A 27456-nucleotide genomic window follows, 5' to 3' on the forward strand; every position below is an offset into this window, starting at 1 on the left:
TTGAACATTTGATCATAAATTTTGTATAATGGAAATTCTACTGAAATGTATCCGGCCCAAAGGCCCACCCAAAATTGACCTTTGTTTATTTTCCTTCATGTATTGTGCCCTTCGTCTCTCTCTTCAAGCCGACACCCAAATGCACTTTAGGACTCCCTGGTAGTCATCCGCGTTCTTGAGCTGCAGTATAACAGATTTCCCCCCTTAAAACTTACCCGCAAGGTGTGGAAATGATTCCTTCAACTTGTAGTAATTTTCCCAAGTAGCATCCTCTTTGCCTTGTCCTTGCCATTTTACTAAAATTTCCACCACTGGCCGGTTGTTTACGGGTCGAATCCGTCGATTCAAGATCTCTACCGGTTCGGGTTGAAGAATTCCATGCTGATTCACTGGGGGTAAAATGGTTGATACCAAGTTTTGCTCTCCAACTCTTTTCTTAAGCTGAGAAATGTGGAATACGGGGTGGATGTGAGATGTGTCGGGCAGTTTCAGCTTGTACGCGACTTCGCCCACTCTAGCCTCTACCTGAAACGGACCATAGAAGTGAGGAGCAAGCTTCAAATCATGGCGTTGGGCTACTGAAACCTGTCGGTAAGGTTGTAATCTCAGAAATACCCAGTCGCCCACGGTAAAGTTTCGATCTTTCCTTTTTAAATTTGCGTATTTGACCATTCTCTCTTGAGCCTTGCTTAAATTGTAACGAAGAAGTTGGATGATGAGATTTCTGTCTTTCAATTCTGTTTCAACCTCCTCTGCTTGTGTGGTTCCTGGAATGTATGAAGTTAACTTCGGGTGTTTATACCCGTATAAGGCTTCAAATGGAGTGAGCTTGGTAGAAGTGTGTTGAGTGGTGTTGTACCACCATTCTGCCAAGGGTACCCACTTGACCCAGTCCTTTGGTCGATCACCTACAAAACACCTCAAATAGGTTTCTAAGCTTTTGTTCACATCTTCGGATTGCCCATCTGTCTGTGGGTGATAGGCTGTGCTAAATTCTAATTTGACCCCCTGCACTTTAAATAATTCCCTCCAGAAAGTACTCATGAAAGTGCTGTCTCGATCAGATACTATTGACTGTGGTAACCTATGCAGTTTGAGTATGTGCTTCACAAATAGCTGGGCCACTGACTTAGCCGTGTAGGGATGACCCAAGGGTACAAAGTGGCTGTATTTGGTTAGGCGATCAACCACTACCCATAGAGTACTGAAGCCACTGGAGTTAGGCAACCCTTCGATGAAGTCCATGGTAATGTGAGTCCATGGTTGTAATGGAATGGGAAGAGGCTGTAGTAGACCATTGGGGAAATTATGATCTGTCTTTTGCTGCTGACATGTTTGGCATCCTTTGATAAATGCCCTTACTTCATTCTTCATCTTAGGCCAGTAGAATTCCCTTTTTACCCTGTGAATGGTTTTATCCATTCTAGAGTGACCCCCCCATGAGCTCCCATGCAAAAAATCCAAGAGTTTATTCTTAAGTGAGATATCTTCAGCCACATAAATCCTCCCTTTATAATACAACACTCCTTCCCTCATAGAATAGTGTTGAGGTGCTTGACCCTCCTCACACTTAGATAGCAAATCCAATGCCTTAGAATCCCTCGTATAGCCTTGTCGAATATCTTCCCACCATTCCAAGCTAGGCACGGACAGCAAGGCCACAGAAACTTCATCTTCTTCCATTTGTCGAGAAAGAGCATCAGCCACCCTATTCTCTATTCCTCTTTTGAATTCCACTACAAAATCATAGGGGTAGGCAGCGGGGCCCCGTTCCCCGCTGACCCGCCCCGTTCGCCCCGCCCCCGCACATGCGGGGCGGGGGATCCGGCCCGCTAAAGTGGGGTGCGGGGGGCCCCGCCCGCACCCCATGGATGATGCGGAGGCGGGGGGCGGATGGGGCGAAGCCCCGCCCCGCTTGAGTTATATATATATATAATATAATTAAAATTATATATAAAAAAAATAAATAAATAAGTAGAGTGAAACAGCGCCGTTTTGTTATAGACAAAACGGTGCCGTTTCACTTAGGTCTGGTAAGTGCCGCCCCTAAACTAATAGTGAAACGGCGTCGTTTCACTATTAGTTAAGGTCCCCCCCCCTTCCCCGCGTCTGCTTCCCATTTCTGCATTTCACTCTCCTTCTCGAACTCTCCTCTCTCACTCTCCGTTCTCACTCTCTGTCTCTGAGTCTCTCGCCGATCTCTCACACTCACTCTCTCTGACTCAGTCTCACACTCGCATCTACAAGCCTCTCTCTCTCTCAGTCGAATCTCCGTCTTGCACGAGCAGCACAACCACTGCCACTTCTCCATCTCCGTCTCTCACTAGGATTTCGCCGCCACTCAAAGGTAAGAAATCCGAAACCCATTCTTTTTTTTTTTTTTTTTTTGGATTGGAGATTGGAGGAAGGTTGGGTTGAATCAGAGATGGAGGATGGGAAATTTGTGAATTTGTGTGCTGTGGAGAATTTTGTGCTTGTGTTTGATTCGTCTGTTTCTTTGTACTTGTTTGTTTGTTTTTGTTTGTAGATTGGAACCCTAAATCAATTTAGGGTTCCAATCCGAAATTTGTGCTTCAAATTTAGGGGTTTCAATCGAAACCCCTAAATTTTAGGGTTTCGGATTGAACCCCTAAATTGATTTAGGGGTTCAATCAGAAACCCTAAATTGAGTTAGGGGTTTCAATTGAAACCCCTTAATTTTCAATTTTGGGGTTTCAATTGAAACCCCTAACCAATTTAGGGGATTCAATTGAAACCCCCCTCAAGTTTAGGGGTTTCGGATTGAACCGCTAAAATTGAGGGGGTTTCAATCCGAAACCCCAAATTCAGTTTGGGGTTTCAATTGAAACCCCTAACTCAATTTAGGGGTTTGAATTGAAACCCTAAATCAATTTAGGGGTTTCGGATTGAACCCCTAAAATTGAGGGGGTTTCAATCCGAAACCCCAATTTCAGTTTGGGGTTTCAATTGAAACCCCTAACTCAATTTAGGGGTTTGAATTGAAACCCCGTCAAGTTGAGGGGTTTCGGATTGAACCCCTAAAAGAGAGTTCTGGGTCAGGAATGTCTTCTCAAAGAGAGTTCACTGATAGCTCTTCCACCCCTACCAGTACCCCTGCCACTACCAGTACCCCTGACCCAGAACCTAAACCTACTCCAACCCCTGGGAGTGGGAATACACCTTGCTCCGCCCCTAAGCCCACACAAAGTAAGAAACTTGTTTCCGTAGTTTGGTCTCATTTTACCAAACTAGAGGGTGGTGACCCCAATAACCCACAAGCTAATTGTAATTATTGTGGGAAAATATATGGATGTCACTATAGGAAACATGGTACATCCCAATTAAAGGTCCATTTAGAGGAACAATGCAAGAAGAGTCCAATATTAAGATCCTTAGTGGAGAAGGGTCAATCAAGACTAGAAATTGGACTGAAAAAAATGGCGGATGGGAGTAGTGGGGGTTCAACATTGAAGGGGTTCACAAAGTATAATGTTGATGAGTGTAGAAGGAAGTTAGCTCGTATGGTTGTCATAGACGAGCTACCTTTTCAGTTTGTGGATGGGAGAGGGTTCCAAGAATTTGTCCAAGAATTGGAACCTAGATTTATGCTTCCTTCTCGCCACACTGTGGCAAAGGATATTAAAAAGATGTACTGGAAAGATAAAGATGTTTTGAGGGGCCAATTGGCGGGTTTGGTAGTTTGCCTCACTACCGATACTTGGACTTCAGTCTAAAATTTTAATTATATGTCTTTGACTGTCCATTTCATTGATTCTGACTGGATTCTCCATAAAAAGATTATCAAGTTTTGTCAAATAACTGATCACAAGGGTGAGACAATTGGGAAGGCCTTAGAGGCCTCAATCAAGGAGTGGGGGTTGAGTAGGGTTTTGACAGTTTCGGTTGACAATGCCTCGTCTAATGATGTCGCCTTGGGATATCTGAAGACTTATCTTAAAGAGGCAAATAAGACATTCTTGGGTGGTGAATATTTGCATGTTAGATGTTCTGCACATATCTTGAATCTAATTGTGACTGAGGGGTTAAAAGATGTTGATAACTCGGTTGCACGAGTTAGATTGGCTGTGAAATTTGTGAGGTCTTCTCCTTCTAGATTGGAGAAATTCAAAATTGCTGCGAAGAGTGTGGGCATAACATCAAAGAGGGGTCTTTGTACTGATGTTCCCACCAGATGGAACTCAACCTTCTTGATGTTGGAGGCGGCCCAAGAATATAAAAAAGCCTTTCAATTATTGGGTGATGAAGACATTCAATATGTCAAATACTTTGATGAGCACGGGAGTTTAGGATTGCCTAATGATGATGATTGGGAGGTAGTTGCTACATTTGTTGATTTTCTCGGGCTGTTTTATGAAGTCACGTTGAAGTTATCTGCTTCTTTGCACCCTACATGCTATGAATTTTGTCAACAAATATGTAGGGTGAAAGAAGAATTAGACGACATGTGTAGGGGTTCCAATCTAAGGATGAGGGGGATGGCATTGACCATGAGGGTCAAATTTGACAAGTATTGGGGAGATTTGACTAGACTCAATATTTTGTTATATGTGGCTACTATTCTTGATCCCCGTCTAAAAATTTCTGGCATGTTATATGGTTTGAGACTTGCGTATGATCAGGCTTGGACTGATCTTATTGGTGAGATGGCCCGCGATACCCTTCATAGATTTTATGATGAGTTTAATATAATTAAGGGTGGTACTACATCTACTACACCTACACATATCCCAACACCTCCTCCAGACACCAGGGCAACAAAGAAGCGTAGATTGACATGGACGAAAACCCTCGCACATAATCCCACACTAGTCCATCAATCTACGGAGGTGGTTTCAGAGTTAGACAGTTATTTGTCAACGGATCTTATTCAAGATGATGATGATTTTGACATTTTAGGATGGTGGAAGGTAGCATCAAAGAAATATCCCATCCTTTCTGAGATTGCCCGTTGTATATTGGTTATCTCTATTAGCACCGTTGCCTCGGAGTCTGCCTTTAGTACCGGAGGGCGCATATTAGATCCTTTCCGTAGTTCATTGTCTCCTACAACTGTGGAGGCATTGATATGCACACAGAGTTGGACGATGGGAAATGATATTTATGTTCCGGATGTGTTAGATTTTAAAAAGACCGACGAAGAGGGTGGTGATCAGTCTGGATCTGGACCATCTGGTAATTATTGTTTTTATTTTATTATTTTGATTTATTTATATTGATTTCAATTTCATCACTATTTATTTATATTCATTTCAATTTCATCAGTATTAATTTTAGTATAGATTGTTGTAGCAACACATGAGGCGACTCAGACGATGTCTACCTCCACTGCTATATGAACATGTGCTCAAGGCTCAAGCCTCAAGACTACCCATCCGGCCACCCCAAATGTCACAGTCAAAGACCCAAACCGCTCGCATCTTTTTTTTTATTATTAATTTCGTAGATTTTTGAATTTTGAATTAGTCTATCAGATGTATGTATTATATATTTTATTTGAAATTTTATAATGTTGATACAATGTCCTTTGGACACTTTTATTTATAATTTTATAATTGTTTAGACAGTTAGACTTTCCATTTTATTTTTGTAATAGCTTAGTTATTATTATTATTTATTAGTTTATTAGGTAGTAAACTTGTAGTCTATACTCTATAGTAGTATTTCATTAGTCTTAATTATATAAAATTGTGTACGTATATATTATTTTCATTCATGAAATTTTTTTTTTTTAACTCTTCTTTTTTAAAAAATGCAAAATATATTTTTATGGGCCTAAAATGGCCCAGAAGCTGTTTCTGGGCCATTTTCGGCCCATTACAGCGTTTTCTGGGCCAAAAAAGGCTCAGAAACTGCTTCTGGGCCTTAGGCCCAATAGTGCTGCGGGGGGTGCGGACGGAGGACCCCCTCCACCCGCACCCCGTCAACCGGGACGGGGTCCCCCGCCCCCGCACTCCGGGGGCGGGGGGCGGATGAATATATTGACCCCCCGCCCATGCGGGGGCGGGGGGCGGGGTGGGGGCTACTTCGCCCCGTATCGGGCGGGTAGCACCCCTACAAAATCATACCCAAGTATCTTACTTAACCACTTTTGCTGCATGGGAGTACCAATTTTCTGGTCCAAGAGGTATTTCAGACTATGATGATCAGTCCTTATCACAAAGGATCTGCCTAAAAGGTATTGCCTCCATTTTTGAATAGCTGTGACTAATGCATATAATTCTTTTTCATAAGTAGATAGGGAGAGTGCCCTACCTTTGAGTGCTTGACTGAAAAAAGATATGGGCTGGCCACCTTGCATGAGTACAGCCCCAACCCCTTTGCCCGAAGCATCACACTCTATCACGAATGCTTTGCTGAAATCTGGAAGGGCCAGCACTGGTGGGCTACTTACAGCCTGTTTCAGCCTAAAAAATGCCTCATCTGCAGCATCCCCCCATTTAAAATTATCTTTCTTTAATAAAGTTGTCAATGGGGGAGCCAACACTCCATAATTTTTTATAAACCTTCTATAGTACCCTGTCAACCCGAGAAAGCCCCTCAAAGACTTAATAGATTTAGGTTGAGGCCATTCTACCATGGCCCTCAGTTTTTCAGGGTCGGTTCTAACTCCCTGGGCTGAGATTAAATGACCCAAATATCCCACCTCCAAGCATGCAAAACAACATTTAGACTCTTTAGCAAATAGTTGGTGCTTCCTTAAAGTTTCTAAGGTTAATTGTAAGTGTTGTAGATGCTCCTTCTCATCTTTGCTATAGATTAGAATGTCGTCAAAAAACACTAGCACAAACCTCCTTAAAAAAGGTCTAAATACTTCATTCATCAGATTCTGAAAAGTGGATGGGGCGTTGGTCAACCCAAATGGCATAACCAAAAATTCGTAATGGCCCTCGTGGGTTCGGAAGGCTGTCTTGTGCACATCATCAGGTTTCACCCTGATCTGATGGTAACCGGATCTCAAATCTAGTTTAGAAAACACCTTAGACCCACTTAATTCATCCAACAACTCCTCCACTACAGGAATGGGAAATTTATCCTTTATGGTTACTTGGTTCAAGGCCCTATAATCCACACACATTCTCCACGTGCCATCAGCCTTTCTTACCAGCAAAACAGGGGATGAATAAGGGCTTTGACTGGGGCGAATCACCCCAGAATTCAGAAGCTCCTTAATGATTCTCTCAATTTCATCTTTTTGGAAGAAAGGATACCTGTAGGGTCTTACTGACACAGGCTGTGCTCCTGGCAGTAAGTTGATTGAATGATCTTGCTCTCTACATGGTGGTAATCCCTTGGGTTCCTTGAAAACATCAAGAAATTGATCAATCATTTTCTGCACATTCTTGGGACATTTCTGCACACTATGGATGATCTCTGGCTCATTGATTAGTTGTAGTATTACTCCTTTCTTCTCTAACTTGCTGATTTTGCTACAGGAACTCTCCTCCAGCAGCTGTGTGGACATTATTCCCTGCAACACAACATTCTGCCCGTGGTGGTTAAATTGCATGGTAAGTTTTTCAAAGTTCCATGAAATAGTGCCTATAGTTTGTAGCCAATGTACACCCAAAACAACATCACACCCTACTAGTTCCAGTAAGAAAAAATCCATAGTAAATGAATTTTCTTGGATCTTAATTTGGATTCCCTTGCTTCTGCCCTCACATAATAACTGTTCACCATTAGCCACTCTTACTTTCACTGTATCTTCCTTGCAAACTGTCAACCGAGATTTTTTTGCTACTGTGGTATCAATGAAATTGTGAGTGCTACCTGAGTCAATCAGAATAACTACCCACTGACCAGCCAACTTACCCTTCACTCTCATAGTTTTCGGGTTATTGGATCCAATTAAGGCATGTAAAGATATCTCAGGTTTCATGCCTACATCATTAACTTCTAACAGCTCTTTTCCTTCCTCTACTAAGTTTACTACCTCTTCCTCTACTTTCTTTTCTTCATCATCCTCCACCTATTCTATGAGGAATAATTTGGGGCTCTTACACTTGTGCCCCAGATTCCATTTGGAATCACAATAATAACACAGTCCTCGCTCTCTTCTCTCCTTCATTTGACTTGAGTTAATTTTTTGCACGGGCACTATAGCCTTACTAACATTCTGTCCAGCTTGGTTTCCACTTCCTTTAAAATGACTAGATTCACCCATCCCTGTTGAAGGGTTTCTGAAAATTTTTTTACCCACTCTCCCAAGTTCTTCTTGAATTTTAGCCAAGCTAAAGGCTGTTAAAAGATCAGATGGGTTGAACATTTTAACTGACAGTCTAATTTCATCTTTTAATCCACTCAAAAAACAGCTTAGTTTGTGTGAATCCGACAATCTATGCAGCCTATTAGACAAATTTTCAAACTCTGCCTTATACTCCTCTACTGACCCGGTTTGTCTCAGTTTGGTCAAAGCCTCCATAGGGTCATCATATGTGCTAGGACCAAACCTAATGAGGAATGCCCTAACAAATCCTTCCCAGTCCTCTATAGATCTTGAAGTTTCCATATCTTGAAACCAAACCATTGCCCTACCTTCCATGTGAAAGGAGGCCAATCTGAGTTTCTGGTTGGGTAGTGTGTTATAAAATAAGAAAAACTGATTGGCTTTATAGAGCCAACCTATGGGATCATCCCCACGGAAAGAGGGAAATTCCAACCTTACTGACCTTGGAATTAACTCACCAATGTTCTCCCCTGTGTCCTCCCTTCTGTGATGGTTTCTTGATGATGAATCTTCATGTTGTTCAGCATTCTTTTTCTGCAGCTCTAAAGTCAATGTTGCCAGCCCGGACCACCGCATCAGATTGCCTCTTTAGTGCCAGCATCTCTGTCTCTAAGGTCTTAAACTGAGATTCTGTGGAGTTCTTCAGTCCATTCAAACCTTCTGCCAATTGGTTCATTCTAGTGCCTTCTGCCATTGAGGATGAATTAGCCAAGGATAGCCTAGCTTTAGATACCAACTGTTATAAACCGAGATTCAGATAAAGGAAAATTGCTCACTTCGAGGGTGAGAGCCTCCAGAGAATGAAACAAAGTGTATTCTGTTTGTATTGATTTCTTTTGATAAGTGGAGACACCTCCATACACAGACGCTATATGCTGTAAATCTGTAACTAACTTGAGATAAAGATAAAGCTACCTAGCAACGCAAATGACAGATAACAGTCCCTTATAAATGGGCTCACATAACTACTATGGGCCAGGCCCTTACTCCTTGAACATTTGATCATAAATCTTGTATAATGGAAATTCTACTGAAATGTATCCGGCCCAAAGGCCCACCCGAAATTGACCTTTGTTTATTTTCCTTCATGTATCGTGCCCTTCGTCTCTCTCTTCAAGCCGACACCCAAATGCACTTTAGGACTCCCTGGTAGTCATCCGCATTCTTGAGCTGCCGTATAACAACTTCCAAGACCATTTTTTTTCAAGTAATTTGAGTTTTTCGAAGCTGTAAAAAGTTGAACTTTTCATGTGTGTGTGTGTGAGAGAGAGAGAGAGAGAGAGAGTTGTTAAGATGTTCGTCAATATATTTACATGATCGTTGAGGATGGACTTAACCAGGGCGTTTGCTTGACTACGAAGGTCCACAATCTCCCCGTAGATTGTTCAGTCTTCCAAAGAATTGGCTAAACTCAATCTCCAATCCTACCTATCAGCCGTTGCTTGGTTACCTAGGCAAATGTTGCCGCGTCCAACCTAAATGGGGCTCAATCAAAGCAATACTTGGGGGCAAACTGGTTGACCTAGGATTCATCGAAAATGACTCTACAGTCGCTGCTGAGAGCTCTCACTGGAAGCTCCTGCTAGTTCATTTTATTTTTATTTTTTTAAAATGTATTTTTAATTCTTTTTAATATTACTTTAAAAAAAATCATATTATTATTAAAAATACTTATTTCATTATGAAGTAAAAAATAAAAATAAAAATTCAGCAGTAGGCCGAGCGGGAAGAGTCGCGAAAAAGACAAGGCTACCACCGGTCCTCCGAAAAAGATCTGTGCCATGCTACTCATTTGCTTCTTGCTTCTTATATTAAGGTTGGGTTTGGGGAGGTTGGATGAAAATTTTGTATTTTGTTTTGAAGTTTAAAATATTATGTTTTAATATTATTATTATTTTAGAATTTGAAAAATGTGTATTGGGATTTAAAAAAGTTGAATTATTTATTATATTTTGTATGAGGATTTGAAAAAGGTGTAATGATTAGATGAGATGAAATGAGAATTTTGTGTTTTGTCTTGTGTCCCAAACCTGCCCTTAGCCTCGTTTGTTTCGAAAAACATTTCTATCTCATCTCATTTTATTTTATTTAATCTAATTATTATAATTTTTTCAATTTTCAATATAAAATAAATAATTTAGTTTTTTTAAATTTTAAAATAAAAATAATATTAAAAAATATATTTTAATAATATTTTATTTAACTTTAATCTCATCTCATCTTATTTTCGAAAACAAACGAGCCAAATACTAATCATTGATCTCGTGGAAACAGTTCAGTTTCCAATTTTGTATTTGTTCATGTTGTGATTATTTGGAGTTGTATTAAAGGTTTTGCTCTGATATTTTTTTTGTTTTGGCGATAATGGGATGTGCAACCACCCAACTGCTCAATCCAAATTGAGATTTAAGGTAAAATTTAAGTCATTCGTAATTATAATATAATAAAATATAAATTATTATGTAGAATATTTTCAAAAATTTTAATATTATAATATTTTATTTAAAATTTTTAAATACAATTTTTATGAATTTATATTTACAACAACTTAAAATGAGATTTCAATATAGATTTTGTATCTCAATTTAGCAAGATCTTAAAAAAATATTTAAAATATAAATAATTCATTATATTACTTATAAACAAAAATTTATTGTATTAAATATTAAATTTATTATTATTGGGCCTTGCACAAATTGAAAATTATAAAAATTATTTAAAATTTTATTTAATGAAAAGGTTTTTATTTTTATTTTTTATTTTTAAAAACATACCTCATTTTTATTTTTTAGGGCCTTACATGAAGTGAAGGCCTTAGGCAATAGCCTAAATGGCTTTACCATTGAGCCGGCCCTTGAACCACCATAGATCTGAGGTAGTTCGAGTATACTGACGTTTAGGCAACTGGTGGTTCGAGAAAGACTACGTGTAGAATCTTTTGTGTGTGAGATTGGGATGCTATTTTAACCTCGGTATTATTCTTGATGGAGAATTGGATTTAGTAAAAGATTTCCTACGATTATTTCCGTTTAGGCATATATAACTTTCATACCAAGGTTAGCACAATTAATAATATCGATCTAGGTATTAACTACATGCCCTTGACTTTCAATGAGTACCTCTACGAGATAAATCTCAATAGATTGTATTTATGTAATGGTAAGCCCACTTAATGCACTCATTATGCCCTGAGTGAGTATATATATAAGAAAGAAACAAGTGACTGCCTAGTAGATAATTTATGTGAATGGCACCATGAGAAAAGAATTATGATTATATGGAGCCTTTTCATGAATTGCACAATCAAGTCTAATCATAGAAAAGATTCTCTTCAAGTGAACAAACATATCCCCTATATGAGGCTTAAGGGTTATATCCATTAATAAGTTGTGAACATTTTAACAATAGATAATATCTAACCATCCCATCAAATAAGAGCACACCAAGTGTAATGCCCGAACCCAAAGATCCATGAACTTAAGTCTTGTCACCTGATAATCACTTTCATAATGCTAATAAATTTTCCAATGGATTCAATATATATACTTCCAATGGCTCTAATCAAACATCAATACTTCGAAATCATTTAATTACACATAACCACATATCAGATCCTCAATACCATAAATCAAATAATCTAAATTAACATCTCCACATATCTCAATGAACATGATAAAATAAAATAGGGTTTACATAGCTTCCCCACAATCATCTATAACATACTGAATTACGTCTACTAAATAAATATATCCACCACAACTACTGGAATCCCGAGGTAACCAACTATTATTCTCAGCTAATCTTGCCCATGTACTCTATTACTGTCCTCAGCTAAATCATCAAAGCTATCTGAAATATTGTGAAGATAAATGGGTGAGTTATCAACAACTCAGTAAGCAAGGAACATATACTAGTATGTAAACATGATCATTTATCAAGTTTAGAATGCGGAACAAAAACATTTACTTTCATAAATGCAGAATCAGAATATTTGTTTTTAGAATGCATAATAAAAAACATGTTATCAAAAATATCATAGCGAAACTTTTAGAAAACATTCTTATTCAAAAATCTTTGGGCATATAAAGATCTGAAACATCATTTTCATACCATATCAAAGCATCACATTAGGATAAATACCATGTTTAACTCTCGTGGTAAGGTTATAAACCATCATTATACCCGTGATGGAGCCGTATATCATGTTTAACCTCCGTGGTAGGGTTATAAACCACATTTTACCCGTGGTGGGGCCGTAAACCACTATTATACCCGTGACAGAGCCTTAACAGAGACAAAACAGAGACAACATTGGAACCAGATTATAATCAGATACAAAATCAGAAATTCATGCCTAGGTTTTGAGATGCTACATCATATCAAAATAGAGTACTGAATAGAGTTAGATCATTTTACATAGTCAAAAACAGTTTCAGAACATCTTCGTATCACATGCACAAATTTACATAAATTTCATATTTGCTCTTTTTGCATAGTTCAGAAAATAGAGTGCTAAAAAAAATAAGCTTATGTCTACATCAGTCATGACAAAAAATACTTAATTCTTATACAAATTTCATGAATATGCAGAACACTTATCTAATGTTGTTTTCAGGTTTCTTTTTAATACAAACATGCACATTTTCAAATCAACCTAAGTCATTTTCTTTAATCCATCCAGGACCGGAGTGTTACACCAAGCAACACGTTCAATGAGATCATGAGAAGGCAGTGTGAACCAAGAATAGGGTTCGGTCTTTGGTCAGCACTTACATTTTTCTCTTCTTTTTAGATCACTTTCACTTAAGCTACTAGTTTATAAGGGATTAGAGAGCTTGAAGGAATCCCTAAAGGACCCATGTATTCAAGACTAATACATTGTTTTAGCCTTGCGATATTTCTCTTTCTTTCAAATTCTCAAAACTCATCTTGTACAACTCAAACAAAAACATTCAAATATTGCCTATAACGGATGTGGAATAGAAAGTTTGGAGCTTCTTTCAAGTATGTATGTATATGAAATTTATCTAGACCATTACTCTATAAAGTAAAGTGTTGCAATGTGAGTCATTCCGGCACCCAAAGAGGAAATTAAGAAGAATTGTTCTTGCATGTGACTAGCTCAGTAGACTACTTTTCTCCTAGTGAGAGTATAGTTTAAATTTGTACAAAAATTAAGTTAGAAATTAATAATTATGCATTGTGGCGCAAGAGATAATTAGGAAATTTAGTAGATTTTTGATATTGTGATGTGTTAATTATTTTTGCTCTAACCTAGATTGATGCGACAATATTCTTAGATGTGTGTGAAATTAAATGCACATAGGATAGTAACTTTAAGATAACAGAGAAGAAACCCTAGAGATTGGGGATGCGACTTAATTGTTATATTAATCTCCTTTAAGAGCAATAGTTGGAAACAAATGACGATTCTTGTGAGTGCCAAATAGCCTTAAACCATCATTGTTCTAAAAGCCTCTACAATGTATTGAGTGAAATTGTAAGTGCACATGAACACATGCACTCCAATTTTCATAAAAGTTGAAGAAATTAACTAACACATAGAGCTAAACCATTATTTTGCCTTGAGAATATTGTGGATATTAACGGCAAGTTGTGCGTTTTTTTAATGCAAAGATTAATTGCTCCCATATTTGAGGTTGAGCGTTACAATCTTGAAACAACTTAGATTAACTCACTGATAAGTTGATACTCTCTAATTAGTGGGGGCATTAAAATCCGAATAAGCAAGAGTGTTAAGGACACTCCCACTCTTGAATGGCATATTGATTTGAAAGACTTTATAGTGCACATCTTTATAGTATTAGTGCTGGTAATCTTGCTCAGGTTTTCTTTCTTTCTCTCGAAGACAACTAGGTCCTTGGATATATATAAACTTTTGAGCATCCCTTAAGAGGGATGTAATACTAAGCACCTTGGATGTTTGCACTGATGCAAGATAAGGTAAAGATCTTGCTCGTGGTTGTACTGATGCAAAATAGGTTTTAGGATAAGATAATTTATCGCAAATTTTCTTTTCTCTCATATAGTGAATTGAAGAATAAGAAAAAAAATTGAATAAGTGAGAAATAAGATATATCGCTTGATAGCTGCTAAAACGTCACATATTGCATTTATTGCACAAAGTGATATTCTTTTAGAGCTTCCATTGGCATGCGTGAATTGTAAAAGTGGAGAATAAGTTAGGGATACGATCAACAAGGTGATAGAAGTAGATGTTCAAGAGGATGCCGTTGGATGGGGGAACTATCTACGGGTAAAAATTGAAATTGATCTAACAGAAGTGATATATATATATATAGGCAGAATGGTTAACTTTCAAGGACAAAGAATTTTGGTGTCTCTAAAGTATGAAAGACTATCACGAATGTGCTTAAAATGTGGCCAAATAATGTATGGGAAACAAGGATGTCTCAATAGCGGTAGGCAAAAGACTCAGAGCAGTATCGCAAAAAATCAATTTGGTTCATGCATGTGCACAAAATCCAAGATACGTAAAAGGAATATAGTAACACCAAAAGTCTATAAGGTTGAAAAAATAAATGGAAATGATCAGGATAACAAGCAGAGTCGACAAGAAAGGGGCAGTTCCTCCTATACCAGGATAGGTCTGACGATGGCTGGCAATGCCATGAGTTGAACAAATTTTGGGAGGAGCAAAAAAAGGTGGTGAGAATCGATCAATAGGATATTGAGATTGAGATGGAGAAAACGGATGCTGAGGAATTAATGGTGTAAATGATTGAAAATGGTGTTGCAAAATTTATTTCAAACTAAGGAGAAGATTATGAAGAATAATTAGAGGGGAGAGTCACAAAGTAGAGAGAGAAGGGTTTTTAATTATAGGAGAAAATGCGGTGATGGAAGAAATTATAAAACAACATACAACATAGAACTTGGGGCAAGAGGTACAATCACTGGAAAGCCCAACACAGTTTGTAATACCAATAAGGGTGAGGAATCAGTCCACGAAAGGATTTCTAACAGCAAAGGTAGTAAGTACCTGATAAGAGGAAGCTGGAAGAGAAGAGCAAGAGAAAGAGGTACTACGTTTGATTTAATGCTCAATAATTTTCATAAGAAACTCAATTTGTTGGAAAAGGAAATAGAAAGCTCTTAGGATTTGTTTGTTAAAAAAGCAAGAATTGTTAGTGGAAAGGAGTTAGCCCCAAATGACAAGTTATTGGTGGAGGCTACTAGTTGGCCCTGCAAATTACAATGATTATTCTAAGCTGTAACTGTTGGGGGCTTGGAAACCCTCAAACAGTTCAGAATGTTTGCCTATTGGTGAGGGACATGAAACTCAACGTAGTTTTTATATTTGAGACAAAATTAAAAAAGGAAAAATTGAAGTTTTAAAGAGAAGATTGGGCTTTGAATGATATTTTGTGGTAGAACCAATGGGGAGAAGTGATGGATTGGATTTGTTAAGAAAAATGGAAGTAAGTTGAAGTAGTGAGCTTCAAAAAGAGATAAATCAATGCTTTGGTAACATATGAAGATGCAAAAAATCAGGTGGCTACTTACATTTTTTTATTGGCAACCCGAAGACAGTAAGAAGGAGTCGTGGGAACTTATGGCTATATTAAAGCCTCCTGAACACTATGCTTGGTGTGTGATTGGGGACTTCAATGAAACTATTTCTCTAACTGAAAAGCAAGGGGGTAGACAAAGACTTGAAAGCCAAATGGAAAACTTTAGAAAAGTTCTAGAAGATAATAACCTATATGACCTTGGATGGAGGGAGGATAAGTTCACGTGGAGTAACAAACATGCAAATGAGACTTTTACAAAAGAAATGCTAGACGGGATAGTTGCAAATCCACAGTGGTCAGAATGTTACAAAGAAGTTTGAGTTGAAGGGTTGACTACTAGAAGTTTAGATCACAAACAAATTCTCCTTACTATGAATGAGTAATGCAAAAGACTTGGACATAGAACAAAGTTATTCATATATGAAGCAAGATGGCAATAGATGAAGGGTGTAAAAGGGTAATAGAATCAAAGTGGTCGAATGGTGCAATAAGTTCAAATCCTTTGAAAAGAGTACAAGATCTCCTAAAATCATGCAGTTGTGCTTTAACTAGATGAAGTTCACAGAAATTTGGGGATACTGATAACGATATTGGTGCCAAAACAAAAATAATTAAAAACTTGCAAGATGATGAAGGTCCTTACAATGTAGAAGAGATCAAAAGATTCCAATGAGAGTTGGGTATTTTACTTGAACAAGAAGACATCAAATTGAGACAAAGAGCAAAAAGAAACTAGTATCATCTTGGGGACAAGAATACAAAATTCTTTCGTGTTGGTGCAAACGAGAAGAAAGAATATGATCAAGCAAATAACTGATTCTAAAAATAGAATACTAAAGGAGGCATTCAAGAAGTATTTTGAAGATTTATTCAGATCCTCAACTCCATCAAAAGAAAAGATAAAAGATTGCTTGCAATTAGTGGGGTCTCGAGTGATAGAGAATATGAATGCTGGCCTATCATTAGGACTTTGAGCACACAAAAAATCCCAAAGCTCTACCCTCTTACTTCGGAAATAGCTAGCATAGATAAATGTCACCAAAATTTTGCCACCTCCATGAGAAAACCAACCACTAATAGCTTGATCAGACATTGAGATCAAATCAAACTCAAAACCTTCCCCCCAAAAAATCCATATCTTTCCCCCAACCTCAGCATTATTAATAAAATTATGCAACTTCATCCACCTTGCCAATCTACTACATTTATTCGCACCAAGAAATGGTTCCAAAAGAGCCACTACAGAAGGATGACTTTTATTTAAAATACGCCGAAGCCTACTCTTCGACGAAAGAATACCCTAATATTCCACGTCAACACATTCATCATAACTTAAAGAAATTTCTTTGAGCAAGTATGTCGCTCCAAAACAACAATAGACTTTTCTTTTCGGACCCGTCCTAAATTTCTTCAAAGGTACATGCATATCTGGATCAGAATCAAAGCATTTAACAGCCAGTTCATTCAACCCCTCTTCCTGCTCCCCATCTGATACCGCTTTACAACTCATAAACAACCCTCTTCTTCACTCCCTTCCTTCCCAAAAAAATTCCTGTCTACACATCCTCCCAACTCAAACTCTAACACCTCATCAATTAGCTTCAGAAAACTCCTTGGAGATGGACAAGAAGCCATCCCAGGGACACCCTCCTCATCCGCCTCTTTTTCCGTTAGTTCAAACCAACTATCACGTCTAATATTCAAATTTTCCATTTTAGCACCACCCTCCACCACAGGCACTTCATTCGGCGCATTACCACTCAAATTTCGTGACAAATTCACCTCCTGTTCAATTTCCTCAATAGAACAATGAAGTTGATTTTTTGAGAAAGCCTGGCCATCGACGGAAAGAAAAATTACATCATGCACATTTTTCTCCACCTCTGCCTTGCGCTCGTGGACTTTATCCATGATTTCCTTCCTACGCATCCTCTGTGCATCCACCGCCTCCTCTGTTTCAAGAACTCTTTCCTCAGCCTCCCAAGGACCCACCACTTTCCATATCTTTTTTGGTCTCTCTGCATGCCCCACCTCTTGACCCTTATGATCCCCTCTCTTCTGAATCTTTTCTTTCCTTTTACATTGCTTTTCATGTTGCCCTTGCCTTCTACACTGTAAACAAAACGCAGGATAAGATTCAAACACAACCTCCTGGTAATGACTATTTGCCAATCCTAGAGTTCCCAACCATAAGGAATGAGGTGCAGACTTTGAAACATCAATCTCCACATAGATACGGGCTGCTTCCGGACGAGTAACACAAGCCGTTGCGTTGTCCCTCTTCAGATAACGCCTAAATCCTCCTCCAATGCTTCTCAAAATCGACTCATGGAAAAAATTCAGTGGCAATCCTTGTTACGATCCCACGTCGACTAAGTATGGGATTGGTTGATGGTTTATAAGCCCCTAGGCACTCTTCCCTTGTAAGCTAGTTTTCAAGGGTAAGTTCTACCTAGTGGGTTCATAACAAATGGTATCAAAGACACCCCACGTCTAAGACCATGTTGCGACGGTTGCAATCGTGCGACACGGGGGGTGATGCCAGCATGGTAGTGTTCGCTTGGAGCTAGGAAAAAGACCTAGCACACAGCCAGATCGTGTGAGCGTTGCGACCGCCGTGGACGTCGGCTGCGGAGCGTGGTGGTTGTTACGATCCCACATCAACTAAGTATAGGATTAGTTGATGGTTTATAAGCTTCTAGGCACCTTTCCCTTGTAAGCTAGTTTTCAAGGGTGAGTTCTACCTAGTGGGTTCATAACAATCCCGGCAATGTCATCCATAATGGGACCCAAGGCGAGTCCTCCTCTTCAACAAACTCTGGCATCCAGTGAGAAACTTTGTAAGGCCCCCCTTCAATCTCTGAGTTTCCGCGAGCCATGACTGAGATAAAGTCAGCCTCATTCGAAATTCTTACAAGAACATTTCTCGAATTGCTCATTTGACCAACCACAGGAATGGAACAAACCCCCATATATTTTTCACAACCATCCGAATATTATGCAGCGACGACCTCTTCCTTAGAAATTTTAGGACCACAGAAAACCTAAAAGGATCCGCTGATTGCCTAATCTCATTCTTGATAAACAAAAAGAACATCTCCCCATCAATGAACTTTGGATCCCGAAAAGGGATCTCAACTTCAGGCAACATTTGTGGTCGCATGACCACCACGTCTAAGAAGACCCTGAAGGATCAGACTTGAGACCCGTAGTCAGCACAACACGCCTCTCAACACCCTCAGCACCACCGTGCCCTATCATCCCTGAGACAGGGGAGGCGACCAAAGCCATTCGCAAAGAAACCCTTGACGCCTCCCAAAATTAGAGAGAAAAAATAATCCCCTGCCACGTCAGCATTTAGTTTAGGATTTACAACCATTTTACACACTCTTTACTTATCCAAACTATTATCTAATAACTTCTTGGCATAATTCAAACGTTTATAGATAGAAATAAAATACTTTACATTCATTCAACAAACTTAACAACAAATTTATATACATCTAGTCACCTAGTCCTATCCAAACTTATCAACTTAATCAGTAAGTCTTGACCAAACTTTTGTATCTACAACAATGTTATATTAAGAGCCTTTTAAAATCTAGGGAGGATTGGATACAAAAAGTCTTTTAACTTGTCTTATCTTATCTAATCATTACAATTTTATTAAATTCTTAAACAAAAATAATAAACAATTTAACTATTTTAAATTTTAAAATAATAATATTAAAAAATAATATTCTAATAATATTTTATTTAACTTTCATCGTATCTTATCAAATTTTAACCCCGTCGATTATCAAAACCTTTATCTGGTTGAAATCACCAGCTCCTAATTGTGCCCCATCCTTACGTAATTGCATTTCCGCTTTTGCTTTGTAGTGGAAAATGATTGTCAACTTTATTGCCCCGTTCACGTCATTACATTTTCTTTTTTTTTTTTTTTTTGGTAGAGAGCTTATGCTCCTAAATGAACTGTTTGAGATTCTAATGGGGGTTCCTATCAATTATGTTGAGTCCTCTACCTGTGTCAAGCTGTATTGGGGCATGCTTAACGGATTTGATTTAAGGTGTCTAATCAAATTCACAAAGGCAGATAAATGCAAGAATGCCTGCACACGCCCTCACATTTCATCATCTAATCTCCGTCACCTTCGGTCTTGGGCCGATTATATGGTCCCTCTAATCCAGAGGCCATCATGCTATATGATTTTTGTGTTACCTCCCCATGTGGTTGGTTCCGTCTCTGCTTGAAGCACCATTTAAAGGGTGCGATCTTGATTCTTGGATTTTGATTGAGAGGCATGCATGCACATGCAGCAGCCTATCTCCTCTACTTCATTTATATGTCATGCCATCTCATGCAAACCCAACGCCTCCACTAATTAATTCCTTGCGAGATGACAATCCATTGAGTGTGATTTTTTTTATCATATTAACTGCACCAATCTGAACCATTGATAAGCCTGGATCTCTATCAAATTAAGAGGGAAAAATGAAGGAAAAGAAAAAGGTGGTTGTCAACACCAAACCCATAATATATTTGACAAGAGCTCCCAAAAGATTTAGACCATTCAACTTTAGAAGCCTCTGGTCCCCAGCTCCCCATTGAAGCTTGTCTTTTTTTCACAACAAAACGGTCCCTTTATTTATTTATTTATTTATTTGCGTTTGAGAGAAGAAAAATGGAATCCTAATCTTAATCGTAATCATTGATACCTTACCTGATGATGCATGTGACATAGTCTGTCTTTGACAACCTGTTGTCTCTGTTTTTGTAGCTCTTTTCTAAAAGTTTCATTGAGCTTTTTTGGGTTGTTGCCCACCATATTATTCCTTCCTTTTTCCTCATCATCTTTCATTTCAATCTCTAAAACATCCTTGGAGTATCCCCTTCTGTTTGAGTTCCAATGGCCTCTGAGACTGCCATATCGGATCACACTTCTACTACTGACGAGGTAAGTTCTTGTGGTTTCTGTTTTCCTTTTGAATTCTCGTGATATATAGAAGATTCATATTTCATAGGTTCATGGGTTTAATTTTATGCCTTTCTAGTTACAAGAAGGGGATGAATCTTGCTTAGGATTATGGATCTTTTCTATCAAGATAAGTAAGAATATCTGCGTTGAGTATCTCCTATAGTTAGTTGGAAGTGATCTTAAGATACTGTCTGATGGATAATGATGTAGCCTCTATCAAGACCCGATCCGATAAGGGTTTATTTTGTAGCCGATTCCCTATCTATTCTTTGTGATCTTTGGACCGCCATTTTCGTGCATCCAGTGTCATGCTCAGCATGATGCCCGAGGACATGGTTGTTTATTCTCTGACTTTAGTATTCGTCCGAAATTAAGTTTGTGAAATGATGAATGCATCAAAGCACCACCTCTTTTTGCTTGTGTACTATTTTACCAGAAAATTTAGTATTTTTCTAGAAAAAATAAACCATCGTGAATTATTAACAACTTTCTTGAGACCCAGTAAAGATCAGACTAAATTGTGATGATTTATTTTCTCATCAAGCAGCATCAGGATTAACTTGATTAGCTTTAACCATGTTTGTTTTTTGGGTAAGGATTCTCTCCAAAAAAAAAATACATACTTTTGATAAGAGTATGAGAAGCGTACAAACTCCCTTCTGCGTAGAGGCTTGGCAATTACATTCCTCAACTCTTACAGATCATCTCAACTGGATTTCCAAATTTACTATTTTTGGGGCAAGGTAGATAAATATATATACATATATCCAATCTGTCTCTTGAAATTCAACTAAGTTGAGATGTTGCAAATGATTATAGAGCAATGCCATATAGAACTGCTTAATTGTTTCACTGACACCTTTAGTGTTTCATATTTTCTTCTTTGTACTCAGTCGGTGCTCATTCATCAGTTGCAGGAAGTTGAGAAGAAGGTGAATGAAGAAGAAGAAAAGCCCAAAGTGGGGGAATCGCCAAGTCCAGCAACCGCTTCATCTAAGCCGGAGCAAGCGCGCGAGGATAAGCGTATTGGACCTCCACTGGTTGAGGTGGAGAAGACCGACGATGCTCCAGCTTATAGTACGGAGGAAAAAGACTTCATTTCTCATTCCCACTCTCCCGCCGTACCAGAGCTAGTAGCTGACACTATTGAGACCCAATCAGAAAAGCAAACAGCAATGGAGACTGTTATCAAAGAAGCACCGAAGCAAGTAGCAATTGCATTACTCGAGAAAGGGCCAGAGGAGAAACCGAAGATAGTTGACGTTCCTGAACCAATAGCTGAAGCCCCACAGAAACTATTGGAAACGCTGGATGTGCTTCCAGCAAAAGACTCGGAATCAGTTGCATTAGGAGAGATAAAAAACTTGGGCGTGTCAATAAAAGTAGAGAAACCAGAAGTTGCAGCTCTTAAAGCAGATGAAAAGCTAGGGGAAGAACAATCTGAACTTTATGAACAAGTTGATAAAGCATACGAGGAGGTTGAGATAAAGGAAAGTGTGGAGACTGATGCAGACAAAGACCCAAGGACTTCGGTTGAAAAAGTTGAGAATACCCCACTTTTGAAAGAAGTGCAAACTGATGAAGAGGAAGAAGCTGGTGTACTTAGAAATTCTGAACAAGCTCCGACTAATCAGGAAGCTCAATCGGATCTAAAAGAAGATGGAATGGATTTTTCTCTACCTGTTACTCTAACTGAGAAGGTTGATGCAGAAGACAAAAAGAAATTGAGTGGGGCTGATGTGGTTGGGGAGCAATTGTCAAAAAAGGCAGTTGTGGAGATAGGAAACCTTTCAGTAGAAAATGTAGCGAGGACTGGGGATCAGATCACAGAAGTGGTGAATGAAAAGAAAAATGAGGTACTGGAAGAATCAACTCTGCCAGTTGAAGTGGAGGATGTGGATAGTTTTCCTTCTACAACTGAAGTTAATGAAAAATCAATGGAGGGAGATAACATCAGCAGAGATGTTGAGGCGGCCATTAAGGGAAACAAAGGAGAACATAATGTAAAAGATGAGATACTTGCTTTTGCTGAAACCAACAAAGATGAGCGAGTGGAGGAAAAGCAGGCTGAAGTCACGAGAGTCGTTAGCAAACCGCTTAAAGAAGCCCAGGAACCTGAGCTGCAATTAAGAAGTGAGGAAACTATAGAGACTAGTGAAAATAAGTTGGAGAAAGGAAAAGTTGATGAGATTGCAAAATGTGATGTTCAGAATCTGGAGCCATCTATCCAGGAGTCTAAGTTGCAAGTAAGAACTGGGGAAACTGTAGAGACTAGTGATGATAAGCTGGAGAAAGGAAAAGCTGATGAGATTTCAAAACCTGATTTTCAGAATTTGGAGCCATTTGTCCAGGAACTTGAATTGCACGTAAGAAGTGAGGAGGAGAGTGTAGAAACTAGCGAGGATAAGCTGGAGAAAGGAAAAGTTGTTGAGATAGCAAAACCTGATGTTCAGAATCTGGAGCCATCCATCCAGGAACCTGAATTGCTAGTAAGAAGTGAGGAAAGTGTAGAAATTGGTGAAGATAAGTTGGTGAAAGGAAAAATTGATGAGATTGCGAAAGTTGATGTTCAGAATTTGAAGCCATCCCTCCAGGAACCTGTGTTGCATGTAAGAAGTGAGGAGGAGAGTGTAGAAATTGGTGAGGATAAGCTGGAGAAAGGAAAAGTTGTTGAGATAGCAAAACCTGATGTTCAGAATCTGGAGCTATCCGTCCAGGAACCTGAGTTGCATGTAAGAAGTGAGGAGAGTGTGGGAACTGGTGAGGATAAGCTGGAGAAAGGAAAATTTGTTGAGATTGCAAAAGCTGATGTTCAGAATCTGGAGCCGTTGGCCCAGGACCCTGTGTTGCATGTAAGAAGTGTGGAGGAGAGTGTAGAAACTGGTGAGGATAAGCTGGAGAAAGGAAAAGTTGTTGAGATAGCAAAACCTGATGCTCAGAATTTGAAGCCGTCGGTCCAGGAACCTAAGTTGCTAGTAAGAAGTGAGGAGGAGAGTGTAGAAACTGGTGAGGATAACTTGGAGAAAGGAAAAGTTGATGAGATTGCAAATGCTAATGTTCAGAATCTAGAGCCATCCACCCTGGAATCTGAATTGCAAGTAAGAAGTGAGGGAACCTTAGAAACTGGTGAAGAAAAACGGGAGAAAGGAGAAGTTGGAGAGATTTCAAAAGCTAATGTTCAGAATCTGGAGCCATCCACCCCAGAATCTGAATTGCAAGTAAGAAGTGAGGAAACCTTAGAAACTAGTGAAGAAAAACGGGCGAAAGGAAATGCTGGTGAGATTGCAAAATCCCAAGTTCAGAATCTGGAGCCAACCATCAATGACGTTGGTGATGAGATAAAAATGTCTCAGGACCAGACAAAAGAACATCCAACCAAGTCCACTCCAAAGCAATCAAATAACATTATATCGAAGGTAAAACAGTCGCTTGCAAAGGCAAAAAAAGCCATCATTGGTAAATCTCCAAACTCGAAAACCCTTTCCTGATCTGAAACCAAGGGTGATATCAACGTCAAATAATGGATTTAAACTATGACTGCAACTGTATATTTTCATGCAGTGTGATATCTTTTCCCAAATTATTATGTGTGAGATATGTAGCCATAATTGATGGTTTCATTTGTGTCGTTGTTCTGATCTCTTGCCTGCTTGATTGCGTGCTTAATATGTAAAGGGTGTATATAGAAGGTATAGTCCTTGCCAAACTCAACATTGTACAAAGTATGAAGACATTATTTTCTTTTCCACCTAATTATATTCTTTGCAGTTGTATGTATTATTTGGTTTTGTAATTGATTGTTTTCCAATAATGATCAGAAGACAAGAACTGTACGTGTGCTTATAAGGATAGTTTTATTATGTATATTGTAAGTGTTATAACCACATCATAATGATTTTGTGTATTATTGTGAAATTAGTTGCAAGAATAATTGAATATCATGGAAAATAGAATATGTATTTTCCGAATGTGAAGAGACATAAATAATTATGTCGATCGAAGTAGCGCCTCCGAAAGTACTTGTACAGATTTCATAGGCCGAAACTTGCTCTTTTGATTACCAAAAAATGGGGATGGTTAATATGTACAATGAAATGCTGACTTGTTTAATTTTGAAACTTCGGAACAATACAACAGTACTAAGATAGGAAAACTGAGCATGATAACTTACAACAGTAGATGTGTAACGCCCCGATCTTAGAGATCCGGAGAGTTAGCTCCTGTTACTTAAAATCATCTCCAATAACACATTTATATACTCAAAATTTCCCATAAAATATAAACTCATTTATTCAAAACCAAAAAATATATGTTCCTCCACCAAGCCATCAAAGAAATACCTCAACGAAATAAATTAAAATATCCTCCAAAGACTTGAAAATATCCATGACTCAAAATACCAAAATAACATAAAATAATTTATCTACTAAATAAAACTCTCTAATAAATACGTATACCCCTTCCGCACTTATTCCTCTACGACTATCAAACCTTACAAACACTTCCTATTCTTGACTTCCAGCTGAGGCATCAAGATTATCTGAAAAATGTTGTTGAGATTATGTGTGAGTTATCAACAACTCAGTAAGCAAAGAACATATACTAGTATGTAAACATGAGCATTTACAGAGTTCAAAATGTAGAATAAAATATTTATATTTTTCAGAATGCAAAATTAGAGCATGTTATAAAAAGTATCAGAACGAAAATTCAAAAATATTCTTATTCAAAATTTCTTTGGTATAACATAAACTGAAGCATCACATCATAACAGAATTTCATGTTTAACTCCCGTGGTAGGGTTGTACAAACCCTTGCGGCCAACCGAGCAGAAACAGAAACTCTTCTCCTTATTATTTTCGAAGCCCAGAGTGTACACACAGGAAAGACCACGCAGAAAATCACTTTGGCTTCTAAAGTGGGTGCACCGAAAATAGAAAAAGTTGATACCAACCCGAATAGAGGCCACAATTTTACACCTGTGGCAAGGTCAAAATGGAATAGAAATAGAATGTCGTGCCAGAGGTTTCAAAACCACATTATATCATATCAAAATATAGAACATCTTTAGAATAAAACATAATCATATCACAAAAATATAATTTATGCATAAATTTTTATATTCGCTCTCTTTTGCACTGTTCAAAAATAAAATGTCAAAAATAGTTCATGTATACACCAGTCATGCAGGAAAATACTTTATTCTTATATAGAATTTAATGAGTAAGGCCGAACAAATAACTGAGGTTGTTTCAAATTTATTTTCATAGCAAAACATGCATATTTTTCCAAAATCGATCTCAGTTTATTTTATTTTATGTAAATTTCAGCATAGGAATTTTGCTTACCTGAACTTTTTAGCTTTTCTGAATTTTTCCACAATAGTACCGAATGAATATTAGTCGTAACCTATAAAATAAAGGCATAACTTGCTTAAATCTCCACTTAAACACGTATTTTGATATTTAAGTGTGAAATACTAAAATAACCTATTTCTCCAAGAAATATCTCTAATTTTCGTAATCTTAAAATATTATCACTTCCCAAATTTATTGATATCCACTTAACCTTCACTTAACATAATTCCAACTCAATTACTAGTCTATTTAAATTTAAGACCAACCCAACACAAGATATTATAGGTGTTTTGCAAGAATTAAAAAAAATGAGACTTAACGTACCCACGTGAATTAACATCATATGTCGTGAGTTACAAATAAAGGGTAGGGACGTAATTAAAATTAAAGGAAAACTTGAATCTTTCACTGGAGGCTACATGTGGTTTAAGGGTATTTATGTAAAAATGTCTAATAGTGGGTAAAATCAAAGGCTAGAAAGAAAGAAACCAGTTTCAGAGGCTACGTATGGTGAGGGAGGGAACGTGCTAGATACTCACCGAGAGAGAAGGAGTTGCAACGGAGCTGGGTATGGTGGACAGTGGCAATCACGACGACGAAGCATTGAGAAAGAGAGAGTGTGAGTGATGAGAGAGAGAGAGAGAGAGAGAATAGAAAGAAGGTAGTGGGAGAGGATCGGCATACGAGCTACTCACCGAGAGAGTAGCTACAAAGTGGCGGAGAGGTGGCGGTAGTGCAGTACGGTGGTACAAGGCGTAGCACGACCAAGCTATGCCCTTTTCTAGCGAGAAACAGTGGCTGAACGTGCGCTTGGGGAGGAAGGTCTCCTTGTTCTGTTTTGAGTGAAAAAAAAATAGAGGTTTATTTTTGGGTTGCATTACGGTGGAGAGGGAGAGGCTGTGTCTGGGCTGTGTTGGAGGATTTTGACATTGCACAGCGGCTTGGATCATAATGACCACCCCTTTCGGTCACACTGGATTGTCCTTGGTGAAGGCTCACCTTTGTTTCGTCGTGGCTTCGGTGCTGAGTTGCTGGGTGGCAAAGGAGGAGTTTGCTCTTGTTTTCGAGTGGATGAAGAGGCTCACGGTGGAGAGCTTGAGGCTTAGGCATGTGTAGGTTTTAGGGAATGTGGTTACAACCATTGAGTGGAGGTCATGGGCTGTGAGGGAGACTGAGTGTGTGTTACGATCCCACATCGACTAAGTATGTGATTGATTGATGGTTTATAAGCCTCTAGGCACATTTTCCCTGTAAGCTAGTTTTCAAGAGTGGGTTCTATCTAGTGGATTCATAACAAATGGTATCAGAGTCACTCC

At 38.5% G+C, this 27456-nt stretch overlaps 1 protein-coding gene across 2 annotated transcripts; it reads left to right on the forward strand.

Moving 5' to 3' along the window:
• The first annotated feature begins 20515 nt into the window (after positions 1–20515).
• On the forward strand, positions 20516–24647 carry LOC109018740 (protein P200). 2 transcript variants are annotated; one of them, XM_019000917.2, is made up of 2 exons: positions 20516–20762; positions 21677–24647. In XM_019000917.2, the coding sequence occupies exons 1-2, from the start codon at positions 20715–20717 to the stop codon at positions 24269–24271; spliced, it is 2643 nt and encodes an 880-aa protein (XP_018856462.1). In that variant the 5' UTR covers positions 20516–20714; the 3' UTR covers positions 24272–24647. The 2 variants fall into 2 exon arrangements, with proteins under 2 accessions (XP_018856462.1, XP_018856463.1); XM_019000918.2 differs by having other exon boundaries at positions 20517–20762; positions 21695–24647.
• Positions 24648–27456: the final 2809 nt, after the last annotated feature.

Source organism: Juglans regia, chromosome 7 (genome assembly GCF_001411555.2).
Source record: "Juglans regia cultivar Chandler chromosome 7, Walnut 2.0, whole genome shotgun sequence".
NCBI classification, from domain to species: Eukaryota; Viridiplantae; Streptophyta; class Magnoliopsida; order Fagales; family Juglandaceae; genus Juglans; species Juglans regia.